At 48.5% G+C, this 13,255-nt stretch overlaps 6 protein-coding genes across 6 annotated transcripts; 5 read left to right on the top strand and 1 right to left on the bottom strand.

The window, feature by feature from the left end:
- Positions 1 to 1,446: 1,446 nt before the first annotated feature.
- Positions 1,447 to 2,996, top strand: EI90DRAFT_3080003 (uncharacterized protein; the record flags this gene model as incomplete). The annotated part of the gene is made up of 10 exons (XM_039061860.1): positions 1,447 to 1,479; positions 1,593 to 1,649; positions 1,779 to 1,851; positions 1,935 to 1,961; positions 2,063 to 2,102; positions 2,141 to 2,208; positions 2,300 to 2,401; positions 2,430 to 2,483; positions 2,563 to 2,610; positions 2,795 to 2,996. The coding sequence occupies exons 2-10, from the start codon at positions 1,607 to 1,609 to the stop codon at positions 2,994 to 2,996; spliced, it is 657 nt and encodes a 218-aa protein (XP_038910479.1). The 5' UTR covers positions 1,447 to 1,479; positions 1,593 to 1,606.
- Positions 2,997 to 3,443: 447 nt separating this feature from the next.
- Positions 3,444 to 4,515, top strand: EI90DRAFT_3079984 (uncharacterized protein; the record flags this gene model as incomplete). Its single annotated transcript, XM_039061859.1, is given in 6 exon segments — positions 3,444 to 3,530; positions 3,556 to 3,728; positions 3,822 to 3,947; positions 4,028 to 4,347; positions 4,359 to 4,375; positions 4,386 to 4,515. 4 exon segments carry the CDS (start codon positions 3,444 to 3,446, stop codon positions 4,182 to 4,184), a joined length of 543 nt encoding a protein of 180 aa, XP_038910478.1. The 3' UTR covers positions 4,185 to 4,347; positions 4,359 to 4,375; positions 4,386 to 4,515.
- Positions 4,516 to 4,676: 161 nt separating this feature from the next.
- Positions 4,677 to 5,901, top strand: EI90DRAFT_3131820 (uncharacterized protein; the record flags this gene model as incomplete). Its single annotated transcript, XM_039064426.1, has 5 exons — positions 4,677 to 4,847; positions 4,911 to 5,056; positions 5,114 to 5,264; positions 5,319 to 5,505; positions 5,573 to 5,901. The coding sequence occupies 5 exons, from the start codon at positions 4,677 to 4,679 to the stop codon at positions 5,899 to 5,901; spliced, it is 984 nt and encodes a 327-aa protein (XP_038910477.1).
- Positions 5,902 to 6,650: 749 nt separating this feature from the next.
- EI90DRAFT_3131819 (uncharacterized protein) lies at positions 6,651 to 8,255 on the top strand (the record flags this gene model as incomplete). Its single annotated transcript, XM_039064425.1, has 3 exons — positions 6,651 to 6,850; positions 7,064 to 7,190; positions 7,323 to 8,255. 3 exons carry the CDS (start codon positions 6,651 to 6,653, stop codon positions 8,253 to 8,255), a joined length of 1,260 nt encoding a protein of 419 aa, XP_038910476.1.
- A 2,120-nt stretch (positions 8,256 to 10,375) lies between these two features.
- Positions 10,376 to 10,999, bottom strand: EI90DRAFT_3079958 (uncharacterized protein; the record flags this gene model as incomplete). The annotated part of the gene is given in 4 exon segments (XM_039061858.1): positions 10,376 to 10,427; positions 10,441 to 10,736; positions 10,805 to 10,854; positions 10,929 to 10,999. Coding segments are annotated over 2 exon segments (169 nt in total), but the record flags the coding sequence as incomplete, so codon positions are not given.
- EI90DRAFT_3079953 (glutathione S-transferase) lies at positions 10,384 to 11,958 on the top strand. The gene is given in 11 exon segments (XM_039061857.1): positions 10,384 to 10,543; positions 10,558 to 10,579; positions 10,625 to 10,736; positions 10,805 to 10,854; positions 10,929 to 11,156; positions 11,200 to 11,202; positions 11,232 to 11,256; positions 11,318 to 11,374; positions 11,466 to 11,595; positions 11,663 to 11,720; positions 11,773 to 11,958. The coding sequence occupies 9 exon segments, from the start codon at positions 10,667 to 10,669 to the stop codon at positions 11,935 to 11,937; spliced, it is 786 nt and encodes a 261-aa protein (XP_038910474.1). The 5' UTR covers positions 10,384 to 10,543; positions 10,558 to 10,579; positions 10,625 to 10,666; the 3' UTR covers positions 11,938 to 11,958.
- Positions 11,959 to 13,255: the final 1,297 nt, after the last annotated feature.

Below are 13,255 nucleotides of genomic sequence, written 5' to 3'. Positions count from 1 at the left end.
TTTTCTGACTGTAGTGCTATCTGAGTCCTTCGCTTTGGAGCTGGAGAGTCGGAGCGAACGTGTGATGTGTGGTCTCATCACCCGCCGTCGTTCTATGATCTTGTTGGAATCGCTGTGAATCTCGCGTGCATGACAGAATCCATAGAGCTGGTCACTGGCTATGGCAGAGAAGAAGTAAGCGTGTCACATATTGTGTGCTATATACGTACATTATGCAGTCTACATTAGCTTTATATTTAGATCACTCCGCATTTGCACATCGTCAGCGATCCATCTGGTTCCTCATCCACTTTGTGGCGTTCAATTTGTATGGGACCTATTGCGGGAAGTCACTTTGCTTAATTCCCTTCAAAGATGTTCCTCAGAGGCATCCGTCCGGCTGTTTTTCCCCGCCTCGATCGATGTGGATTTAAGGATCGCATCTGGCCTCTCTGCAATGCGCTCGTGTCCCCCCGTTTTCAGTCCTTGAGCAGTTGAGCGGAAGGTGTCTCGAATGGTTCCCTCGTTGGCATTGCTCGTTTCTGCTCTCCCCTTATTGAGTTGGGTGTGCGCCGCACTTCCAGCACCCCATTTTGTCGAGAAGAGCTCGATCCGACTGCCTCGGGGATGGACCCACCATGGCATTCCTCGCCTCGCACTCCCATCACTCTCCGTTTGGGCTCACCTAGCCTTACTTTCACCGTTTGAAATAAGCGATCCATCTAGCCCCGATGACTGAGCACTTAAGCAAAGAAGAGTCGAAGAGTTCTCCGCTCCTCAGAAAGTATCATCCTGCTCGAATCTTTTCTTGTCTCGCACGGCATCGATATCACACGCGACGCACTCCAACGAACACCCGCAAGTGATTGGATCTCACTCAAGACACCATTGAAATCGCAGAGAAATTCTCGACACAACCTTTTCAATATATGCAACCACGAGACCAGACTCACTGCGATTCGTACAACGTCATATAGTCTTCCTGCTCACCTGCACGACCATATCGACGTCGTTCAGCCTACGAACTACTCCCCTTCTGGTCGACCTCTTGTCGTCTCTGATAGTGATGATGGTGCTTCAACCAGCAAAGCGCTCCCACCCCAGTACCATCACCACAACCAAACATTCACTCCCAAGCTTAAAACGCTCTATCGCACCGATGCGTACAAGGCTAAAGGAACGCGAGTTCAATCGGTATCACCGGGTAGTATCATCACATGCTAAATTGTTTCGCTCTCGGAATTCCCATCAACTGTTTAAACTAAAATGTGATGTTTTCTCATTTTAGGTACCTCGAGCAATATGCCAACTTTGCTGACCTCAAACAGTTTATTCCATTTCATCCTCCAGCGCTGAAGAGTGCCCTCCATGTGGGCTTATCAACGTAAAGTTCATCGTTGTGGCATTTCGTTATCATTGATGCATTTTTTTTCTCTTCTTGTTGTCGCTGTTACATAGGAGCAATCGCTCTCGGAACATTTCCGAGCTGGCATCGAGGCTGTAATTCCTTTGAATCTCGATTCTTCATTCCCACTTTCTTTTTCTCTTTCTTTTCACGCCTTATATGTATAAAATTTGAACACTAACCCCTCGGTTTTTGCATTCCTCTTAAATTCACAGAATTTGGATGTCCAATTCGCGGGAGGGGTATCGTGAGCTACCTCACCTCTGTGCAATGCAGATTCCGGTTACTCATCGCCCCATGGAATCTGTTTTGATCGCAGTACCCTGTCAAGCAAAGTACGTACGGCTTGAATCAGTACCATTTTAACTATCTAACACCATTTCTTCTTAATTAGTATTCTACAGTACATATGGTCGCGGCCAAAATACGAACCAGAGCATCAGCTATGAGGATAACGGGAATGAACCGTGAGCGGATGCCAAACCCGTATTCATATGAATCTACTAAATTATCACAATCCACAGCTACGACGTTTTCTCACTTACCTCAGGAAGAAAACGAAGGATCTTCCTCAAGTGTGACTACCAGTTATGTGAGTCTCTGCATCCTATTTCCTCTGGACCCAAAAGTTTCACTCTAACACCATTGGGGACCGCGGAATTTCGAAATTATATGAAGTGAGGATGAGAATACAGTTCCAATCAACTACGCCCGACGTGTGTGCAAGCTTACGCTGCACTTGGACGCGGGTGTTAGCGCTCTGCATGCCTCGGCGATGGAGGTGTAGGCCGCATGGGAACAGGAGCTTGTTTCACCCCCAATAGGTTCGTTCCTATCTTCCTGGTGGGTGCCATAGTGAGTTTTCTATGTATTTTCCCTATATCTGTGGTGAACATTAAGTCGTGCTGCTTGAAGCGTCACGACTGTTGGGGCGACTACCAAATTCCCGAAACAACAGTTCGCTTCTCGGAGGAGATTTAGTGATTACTTCCCCCGCCCATGTACCAACACCATGCAGTACCGAATACCTTAAAACACTCGGAAGCACGTATGAAGATTGTTCAACAAAATGGGGAGCCTATCCTGATGTTGCGGCTCAGTGAGTTTCTTTATGCGTCTGGCTTGCTTCGTCCTCGAGGATCGCTTGATCTGATGGTTCTCACTCATCCTCTGTGCAGGGATATCGGTATTTCATCGTGTATCAAGGGAAAGTCATACGTGTCTCGGTACGAGCGCTTCGACACCTACTTTTGCTGCGATAGTGAGTTCCATTTCCTTTTTCATTCTCTCCTCGCAGACCTAAGCAACGATGTATACTGCATCTTAGATTGCCCTCTAACGATGCTCTACTCTCCAAAGGTCGCAGACCTCTCGGATTTCTGTACGTTTGTTTGTTTCTCCCTTCCTCAGGCACCCGCTCACCGAAGCGCTAGCTCAACACGGGCAGCAACCCATGGATTTACTCTCTCAAACGGGAGTCCTGAACGACATCACTACGGGTAGCAACCCAGGTTGTGGAACGACAGGGTTCAATGCGACGAGAGGTTGGGACCCTGCAACTGGATTTGGAACGCCTGATTTGCCGAGACTTCTTAAGGCACTTAAGCTTTGATCATTGGGTGTTTTTCTTCTCGTTCGTCGTTGTCCAATCGTTGTTGTTATTGTGGCGAGCACACGGATAAAATATTGATCTGATCTTGAACGCGCTGCAGTATTCCCATCGGGTTATTGTCAGTCTGCCCTTTCTGGTATTCTCGATACCAGTGTTAATTCGTTCTTTTTCTCAGTTTCAAAGTTGGGTTATGCTTGAGGCTGAGTCCCGCTCTGTTTTGCTGGACTTGAAATGTGGCATTTTATTCCGTCATATGTAGATACGATAATAAGCCATACGTCCCTAAAACTCACTTCTCGTATTGGCACTATTGGTCGGTGCAGCGCACTATTGGATGGCGGGGGAAGCGGAGGCAAAGCGGCTGGCACATCTAGGGTGTAGGGTATGTGGTACTGTATAGGGGAGCTTGGCTTCACCATCGTTGATATTTGCTGTAATGTATGGAGTATGTTGAGATTTTATTCTTCTATCAATGCGTTGGGAAGTAGTCGAAGTAGTGTACACGTAGCGGCCAATCTTATTCAGCGATGGGTGGTCATGCACACCCAGCGGTGACCAGAGCACGATCGAATATGACGCATCAGGCCACAACCAAGTGGCACAGTGTTGGCCCACAAGCGGCACTGGAACAACCCCACCGAATGGGTCGAGGCCTCGTGGGATGCTTGCAGCGCGCAGGTACAGTGGAGCCTTTCAAGGCGCTGTCCAGAGACCAAAAGGAAAATATATTGGGTTGCGGAAAACGACTTCAACGATAGCTAAATGTAAGCCTTTTTATACTGTCTGAATAGCTTTGGCGCACAGCTGACACCCACATCCTAAAAGCTTAAATAAAAGCCGATCGCGCCTCTACGATGAGGGATGGGACGACCATGATGAGACGCTAGGGATGCCAGCCTGCGCTGAAATCGCGTGGCACAGCGGCGCTATATTAGTTGATTATATCAATGTGTTGGGAAGTAGTAGTCGAAGTACTTGTGGGGGCCAATTTATTCGCCGACGGGTATCACCCCGACTAGTGGTGACCGGAGCACGATCGAATATGACGCGGCACAACAAGTAGAACAAGTATTGGTTCCACAAGCGCCACGAAAACAGCTTCACCGCCAACTTGAATGGGTCGAGGCGACATGGGATGGTCGCGACACGCGTACAGTGGGGCCCTGGAGCTTTCAGGGCGCAGTCTAGAGAGCGGCGCTTGATCAAAAGGAAAGGGAAGTTGAGGTTGGGTTCCAGAAAACGATAGCTGAAAAATGACAAGCTTTGACGTACAGCCGACACCCACTTGCCTGCATCCTAAGAGCTTAATTAAAAGCTAATCGCTCCCTTGAGGAACGGGATGACCGTCGTGAAACGTCGTGGGGCGCTTACCGTGGGCCCTCGGTACGAAGCGATCGCTGCAACTCGTGCCTGATTACGACTTACATATGAGGTCCTATAAGTCAGCAAGCAGGGGTCATACTAATTCTCTCGCTGTCATAACCAGTCTGGGTCATGCCAACGCGCATGCTAGAATTCGCGTTGACATCGGATTAGACTAAATGCTAGGCAGAATCCAGCCTCTACTAAAGTAAATGCATATATCATATCCTTCCATAATCAGGCGGAGGCCCCGTGGCTCTGAGTATCAGGGGCTCACACGTGTATTGCGCACTCTCCGTCACTTGTCCGCTATCGACCATGTCATTGCAGCAAAAGGCTGAGGTCCTCAGGCAAAAGATCGATGATCTCCTCGTAGCGGGTGGTGCCATAGCGGTCCCAATCCTCCGGGTTGTCAATAATACGGCTGATTGGTGTCCCCCGCTAAAAATGGCGACTGGCGGTGCACTCTCCATCCTCGACGAGGTTCAGGTTAGCAATGGTTTGTGACCGGCCTTGAATGCAAGCTCACACTAGTTTGCGCCACGTACTTAGAAGTTCAAGGACAACAAGAAGGAATGGGCTGGTTTTGGTCAACATGTAGTCGACACTGTGACCGAGGTGATTTTAGCCATAAAATCCTATGATCCATCAGCGGAAGAGGCAAAGCCGTGGGTGGAGAGTATCACGAAGCTTGATGAGTAAGTTGTATTTATTTTTTGGTTGTCCCCGACACCGTTGCTTACATCAAGTCCTAGCGCGCTACGGAAGATCAAGTCCGACATCGATCGAAGACTGAAAAAATTGGAGAAACGACCGGCTTTCATGAATGCATTGTCCTACTTGAGAGACCCAGGAAGGATCGATGACCTAAAGAAAGATTTTGACAAAGCATTGACATCGTTTCAGGTAGGTTTTCACAGTATCGTTCCATAATCATTCTGATTTTTTCGGCCGATGCAGCTTAGGGCGAACCTAATAGGCGGCGCCAAATTAGCGGCCATAGAACGTCGTCTACAGGATGACAAAATCTTGGATAGTCTCCGATTCCCTCATATCGCCCACGATGATTCGACTCAGGCATGCCTAGAAGGCACTAGGGTGGATCTCACCGAGCATATTATGACATGGTGCCGCAACACTGGGGAGAGTGAGAACCGGTTAATGCTACTGACAGCTGTGGCGGTGCCGGAAGACTTCGATTACGCTCACGATAGCAGAACGGTGTGCGAGTGAAGAGGACGTTACCCTGTTACTGCACTTCTTCTTTAAAGCTGGCGAACGGTCACGGCCCGATTCTCTATTCAGCGGCATAGCTCGGGCTTTAGCAGACCATGACCCGGTTTACCGCACTTTCATTATCTCTGCTCTGAAAAGACCTTCCCTCTCAACGCCCACTCGCGAAGCAATTCGAGGGATTTGGTGGCTTCGCCTCTCCGACAAAACCTCCACTCCCGACCGTCCTATGGTGGTCATCATCGATGCTTTAGATGAATGCGATAAAGAAGCGTTTGAGCCCTTGCCGAAATTCTTGGGAGGTGCCTAGCTACCATCTTCCATTAAATTCTTTATCACATCGAGACAATTTGATCTCGTGAATCGCTACCTCTCCCCCAATTACCCTATCGATCGTCTCACTATTGATCTTTCGGATGGGCAAATTTGAAGGACTGACTACATACATACATTCCAGCTTCAAGTGCTGAAGAAAGTACATCCGGATTACGCCATAATCTTCAGGACGAGGATAAGAAAGTACAGGAGATCTCAGAACGCAAATGGTTGTTTGTTTGGATCAGCACCATCTTTCGCTACATGAAGACGGCCAACAAGGATCCTATGAGACGTAGAGCCTGCTTGACACTGTGCCAAACGATCAAAGGTCCCTGCTGAGGAATGATGGATCGCTTGTATACAAGCATTCTGAAGAGTGTAATTGGAAGATGAAGGTTTGCATATGACTACCCATCGTGATGGGAGCAATCTTCATTGCGCAGCAGCCTCTATCTGTCGCAAGCTGGGATAGCCATTTTGTCACCTTTCAAATCTCTGTTCGATATATGTTTGGCCGAACTTGCACCTCTCCTCTCAGGTTGGGATCACATTCCGATTCGATCTACACAATCCTTCCGTGACTTTATCGGATCGAATCGACCCCGATCAATCAACCCCAGCTGCGGTCAGTAGATGTGAGACAGAATGCCAGGGTTGCCCTGCGATGTACCGAGATTCTCAACCAGGATCTTTCCTCTGTAAGGGCTTAGGACTGATTGAAAATCTGTCCAAAAAGACGAAATGCCGCGCATTCCTCGAGAGGAGTTATCCGAGCACTTTCATTATGCATGTCGCCATATTGTCCATCACCTCAGTGGAGTCCAGGAACCGGAGGAGGGGCTTGCTGTGTCAGTTGCTGTATTTCTCACTCAGGAAGCAACTCGCTGGGTGGAAGTCTGTGTGAGAATGGAGGGCTACATTAGTATCTCGTCACTACCCAAGTGGGCTAAGGCATGTGTTATCAATTGTATTAATGAAACTACCTCATGATCTTCTAGTCAGCTGTTGAGCACCGGTCCAAGGATGCTATTGTGCATTGGCCAATGAGCTTATCCAGCTTGTGGGAATTTGGATTTTTTTTCAAGATTCCAGAGGCTTATGAGCAGCGAATGATTCCGTTGTGTTCTGCCGTGACCTTGTTTCTCTGGACCCAGGGACCTACACCTCGATTTGGCCGAGTCACTCAACAGTCTATATTGCACTCTTTCGAATCTTGGACGGCACTCGGAGGCGCTCCCATTTATTGAAGAAAGCGCCAAACTCTACCGCCAGCTAGTTACTGTTCACCCAGGATTATATACCCAGATTTGGCCAGGTCACTCAACAACCTATGCAATGCTCTTTCCAATCTGGGACGGCACTCGGAGGCGCTCCCATTCATCGAAGAAAGCGTCAAGCTCCGACGCCAGCTAGTTGCTGTTCACCCAAACCCCGGATTTGGCCGGGTCACTCAACAATCTATATGTCACTCTTTCCAATCTTGGACGGCACTCGGAGGCACTCCCATTCATTGAAGAAAGCGTCAAACTCTACCGGCAACTAGTTGCCGTTCATCCAGGATCGTACACCCCGCATTTGGCCGTGTTACTCGGCAGCCTATGCAATGCTCTTTCCGATCTGGGACAGCATTCAGAGGCGCTCCCATTCATTGAAGAAAGTGTCAAACTCCAACGCCAGCTAGTTGCCATCCACCCAGGATCATACATCCCAGGTTTGGCCACGTCACTCAGCAATCTAGCTTCCACTCTTTCCAATCTCAGACGGCACTCGGAGGCACTCCCATTCATTGAAGAAAGCGTCAAACTCTACCGGCAACTAGTTGCCATTCATCCAGGATCATACACCCCGAATTTGGCTTCGTCACTCAATAATCTACGTATTGCTCTTTCCCGTCTTGGACGGCACTCGGAGGCACTCCCATTTATCGAAGAGAGCGTCAAACTTTACCGCCAGCTGGTTGTTGTTCACCCAGGATCATACACCCCGGATTTGGCCAAGTCACTCAGCAACCTATGCAATGCTCTTTCCAATCTGGGACGGGACTCAGAGGCGCTCCCATTCATTGAAGAAAGTGTCAAACTCCGACGCCAGCTAGTTGCTGTTCACCCAGGATCATACACCCCAGGTTTGGCCACGTCACTCAACAATCTATATGCAACTCTTTCCAGTCTCGGACGGCACTCGGAGGCACTCCTATCCATTGCAGAATGTGTTCAAATCTGGCGCCAGCTAGTTGTTGTTAACCCAGGAGCACATGCTCCAGGATTGGCTCACTCGCTCAACAATCTCCATACTGCACTCTCCAATCTCGGGCGTCATTTCGATGCACTAATGGTCCGCGATTGAGTGGCCTCGGTTCTTTGGTCTTCCCCATTCCGCTTATCATTTCCATTTCCCGGCATGGGCCAACCACACCATAATGCTCATGCTGCATGCACGAAAGGGGGCGTTCAACTCGAGAACACTGACAACTCTATCCCAGTTTTTTTGTTAGAAACTGTTGACTATACCTCCACAGAGTTTGCTAGCCGTTACACTCATAACAGACCAGGGTCGTATCTTACAATTTTTTATATCGGGTGTTCATTTGTTCAGCTAAACCATTTTGCCTGCCATTGCTTGCTCATCGCCAAAGTACTGGCCCATTTTTCTGCATATCATCATAGGTGATGACGCCGAGGTTTGGATGGATGACGAATGCTGGTGCAATGAAAAGACGAAGCCGACTAGTTGACATAGTCTAGTGATAAGTTGGGGACTTGAACTGCGTTTGGGGATATCGACCTCCAATACGTAAGGGACAACAAACTTTGATTTGATCCATCCGAATACAAGAGGGATGATTCGACGGAGGTTGTGTAATGTCAATTGAGTTGTGGTGACGTCAAGGTATGGGCAGGCAACCCAACCCTCGGATGTCGACCTCGACTCGGCGAACTCGGCATTTCTCTGACAACCTCACACCGTACTGCTTACAACCCTGAATTCCTTGGAGCACGCTACGCGGGATCATGTCATTTAGGAACATGAAGGTTGAACCTTCACTGATTTCTTGGCACCCGGACGTCACCACGACTAATCGATAAGGCCTCTAGCTTCCTTTTTTTTTAACACCGACTTGATGGTGCATTTAGAGGCGTATTCATTTCCAACCTGCCCATTTCACTGCGCGCCCCTGGCTTTGTTTGCCAGTCTTCTTTCTGCCTTCCTCCTGAACCATCACTGTCGTTATCCCACCGCGCGTAATCTCGGAACGCTTCACTACACCCCAATGGGCAGCTGTTGCAACTGTCATCCCCTCCCTCCCATCATCCCTTCCACCAGTAGCACCATCAGCAGTCCCTTCTAGCATACGAAAGGAACTCTCGCTTGGACTCTATCGACCGTTGAATAACCACCGACTTCGATGCGCTATTCAAGACATTGTTGTTAGGATCGTTGTGGGAGTACGTACGATTGCGATGCTGATGAAGACCGTGGATTCGTTGCGGATGAGTAGTTGTATCGGGGAGTCGTGAATAGGAACTTGGTCGACTGCACTAACGGCATTCGCGGTGGCGGAGGATAAGGTGGGATCGTACTTGGTAAGTCCCGTATGATCTGTCCCATTTCCGGTTTCAATGGGATTGTGGGTACTAATCTTCCTGGCATCCTAGTTTCTGAAGACACGTCCGGTGATGCTTTTACCCGCCATGCTTTCTTAATGGTTGTATCACTGGCACTACCTCACTTTCTAACTTGGACGACTCCGACGACTCGAACGCCCGCACTCGGCTTTGGCACACTCAGTACACATCCCCGACATGGCACCCTTCGACCTGACCGATTCAAACCATTTCCCTCACCACCACGAACAAACTTCATGACATAACCTGGGTCTTTGGGTTTGCCACCCTACAATCTTTGCGAATATAAATTCACTAGCAGCGCATATGATACAATCTTTCCCTTCTTTCGAAGACTCGCCCGTTTTGTCCCAACAGCCCATCATCCACTCCTCCATACACTCTTAGGAGAGTCCATCTCTTTCCGCTGGTCCAATCCTTCCGTCAAGGCGATCGTTGATGAACAAATCGTCTTTCCACCCTCATCTTCATTGTTGTCCGGTTTCCCTTCGTCACTGCCTTCCTCTGTACTTCCGTCCACGGTTCGTTGCAATTATTTAGGACCTTCATCTAGGCAGGTTACCAGCCCTACAGTATAGAACTCTACGTACGTGATGCTCTTTTCACTCTCGGATATCATTCCGAGGCACGAATGGTCCAACGTCTGAGCGACCCAAAGGCACAGCGATCCTCTCATTTCCCAGTTTGCTGCTTGAATTAGATATTCAGTTCGAGAACACTTTGTATCTGTAATACGCTTAGTCATTTTCCCAAACAAATATTATGAATCCTTATTCATTTCTTTACGCCTTACGAATCCACCTCTGCGTCAATTCAGATTTTCTCATAACCAGCAGGGTGTGGCGGCGACGTGTGCATGATTTCCGGAATGAGTTCCAGCTCGGCTCACCCCTCAAGTTGATCTTACCAGCAATGACGAAACCCGGCAGCCTAAGGGAGCCATTCTTGTCATGTACGACACCTCCACATGGTGGTGGATAAATGACATTTCTGCTATATAAATGACCCCCAAAGCCGTTCATTGCTCCTCCATTCGACCAGCCCCTTGGAATCTCTCAAAGCTCTTTCACCCTGCACTGCACTTCGAGACTCCGAATCACATTCACTAGGCTCTTGTCTACTCGCTCGATCATGTCGACGCCTACTTTGACCCTTTACACTGCTCCGACCCCTAATGGCCACAAAGTCTCCATAGCTCTTGGTGCGTATGGGCTAGCCTGTGTGGCGATTGCGAGCGCTAATGATTCGGGTTTCTCCTATATCTCACAGAGGCTCTCAAAGAATTGTACCCCGATGGAGGACTGAGCTACAATTTCAAAGTATGCACCACAAGTTCACGTTCCAATCACGGGCACTCAATGCATCCTCTGACTTCTCATACCCTGCCGTTTAGAAACTGGACTTCAGCAAATTGGAACAGAAAGAACCATGGTACCTTCAAATAAACCCGAATGGTCGAATTCCGGCAGTGACCCACCACCGCCCAGACGGATCGCACTTTAACGTTTTCGAAACAGCCGCCATACTTCTTTATCTCGTTCAGCGATGGGATCCAGAGAGAAAGATTAGTTTTGAGATCGGATCAGATGAGGAATCTGAAGCTCTTCAGTGGATATTCTTTGCTGTGAGTTTATTTTTTCGGATGTGGTGTTAACGCGCTATAGTCTGACGCAACTTCTTGGATTTGTTCATATAGCATGGTGGTGTTGGTCCAATGCAAGGTTCGTCAAGTCTGAAGATCGTCGAGTTTCGTTATAATTAAATCCCCTGGTTTGATAACAGGCCAAGCGAATCACTTCTACCGCTACGCACCTGAAAAAATCCCCTATGGTATAAACCGTATGTGCGCCTTCCTCACTCTCTTTCACCTTCGTGAAAGTGAACAAGCTACCATTCCCGTCATCTCTTTTCTGGGAATGAATCCACCTAGGTTACATAACCGAAACGAAACGCCTTTATAGCGTCCTTGAGGCCAGGTTGACCCAAGATGAAGGTCGAGACTATCTAGTTGGATATGGGAAGGGGAAGTATTCTATCGCTGATATCAACGTTTGGCCTTGGTACGTCCACGTCATCGTCATCCTAAAGGAGTCGATAGCGTTGATTAATTGTTGAACATTGGAATAGGGTCAAAGGTTGGGCATGGTCGGGCATCGATAACCTCGATGATTTCCCTAACCTCGCCGTACGTCTCATGTTGTTCTTCATTCCTTCACAACTAACGAGTCCATCGACAGAAATGGCTCGATAGAATTGCCAACAGTCCAGGTGTTCAGGCGGGCCTTAACGTGCCTGAGAAACGTCCCGCTGTGAGTGAATTGACGAAGGAACAACAGGAGGAACAAGCTAGGAAGACTTCAGAGTGGATCTTGAAGGGAAATGGTGTTAATCAGACCAAGTGAGTAGACCCCGGGGAGTGATGGCCTTCTGTAAATTGTACACTGCTGGTGCGGTCCTCATACCAATATACGACCTCACCGTCCACAGGAAGAACGACATAATCCCAACTCGGTAGTTGTATAATCCAATGTGTAAGAACTTTTCACTCGATAGTCAGCTTCATGAATGGGTATCAGAGGTTGGGCCCGAGAATAGTTTGCGCAATCCTTGCTCGACTGGCAGTTAGAGCCGCGTCCGGTGTCTCGACAATAACAGCAAAAGATTGGGAGCATAGATAAACATGTCAGTGGAGCCGAGAGCCTAGATCATTGAACTGTACACGCGCATGCGACCAAAATGATATCCTCCCGCCACAGAAGCAAATGGTTTGTGTCGACACAGGCTTTATTCCAGTACGTCCCGGGCCCAGAAGCGTCATCATCAAGTTGAACCTAGATGAAGGACAGAGTTTCGAACTTTAAAATATGGCCACGCTGAGAACAGAAACACCCTCAAGTTGAGAAATTGGAAACCTAGCTGAGGGGGGTTCTTCCTAGGACTGAAATCTCATCCTGAACGCTCTAGTGTCAAGGATGATCTGCAGCGGATAGGTTACGAAGACTCATTGTACATGGTAGGCATGGGATATCAGCATTGCGAAGCTGGATTGCGGTACGGAAAGAAGTAAAGAATTGAGAGTGGTCCCGGTGGACAGAGTTGATAGACGAAGTATCGAGTTGTATTCTCAGCCTCCTTTCTGTGTGCAGATCGCATGCCTCCGCGCGGCATCTTGACTGCTTTCTCCGATACCGAATGGGAGCGGGGTCAGGCTCAATCCTGGCTTTGAGGGCGTTAACGTCAGACCCGAGATACCATTTTTAAGCATCGAGAACAAATAAAGCGAGAGAGAGAGGTTCACTCAGGTTCGGTCGGTATAAAACTGAAGAAACGACTGTTGTTGTACATCAAGCCTGGGCGTCTACTCAGTCCGAAAGAGAAAACAGTCTTGTGTAACAGACGTGGATGCGCAGAATGAGAATGTGTGCCATCGCGATTGAGATTCATGGCGGTTTGTGGTGCAGCAAGAGAGATAAACGCAGTGAATCAGGAAGCGTAGCCAGGAGTTCGAGGCGTGATTGGACAATACGGTTGCCGTATATAGAGAGTGGGACCGTACGTCAACAGTAGTGACATACCCTAAGCTGGCCGGTGCCAAAGTGGATTCTATCGTAATTCCCTGAGGGAAGCCGTTCCCTGCTTATGACTCTTCCTTTAGAACAGGATTGAGTGACAACCTTAATTCCCAATAGGAATAGTACACGAACAAGAAAAGAGAAGGAA

Source organism: Cantharellus anzutake (genome assembly GCF_015039405.1).
Source record: "Cantharellus anzutake strain C23 chromosome Unknown EI90scaffold_81, whole genome shotgun sequence".
Lineage (NCBI taxonomy): Eukaryota > Fungi > Basidiomycota > Agaricomycetes > Cantharellales > Hydnaceae > Cantharellus > Cantharellus anzutake.
This window is presented reverse-complemented; position numbering and strand designations above follow the sequence as displayed.

Excerpts from the sequence above, each read along its gene's own strand:
- EI90DRAFT_3079953 (XM_039061857.1), top strand. The coding sequence starts at position 10,667 with ATGTCGACGCCTACTTTGACCCTTTACACTGCTCCGACCCCTAATGGC. Across the intron at positions 11,375-11,465 it reads AATCCCCTATGGTATAAACC|GTTACATAACCGAAACGAAA; the intron begins GTATGTGCGCCT and ends GAATCCACCTAG. Across the intron at positions 11,721-11,772 it reads ATGATTTCCCTAACCTCGCC|AAATGGCTCGATAGAATTGC; the intron begins GTACGTCTCATG and ends GTCCATCGACAG.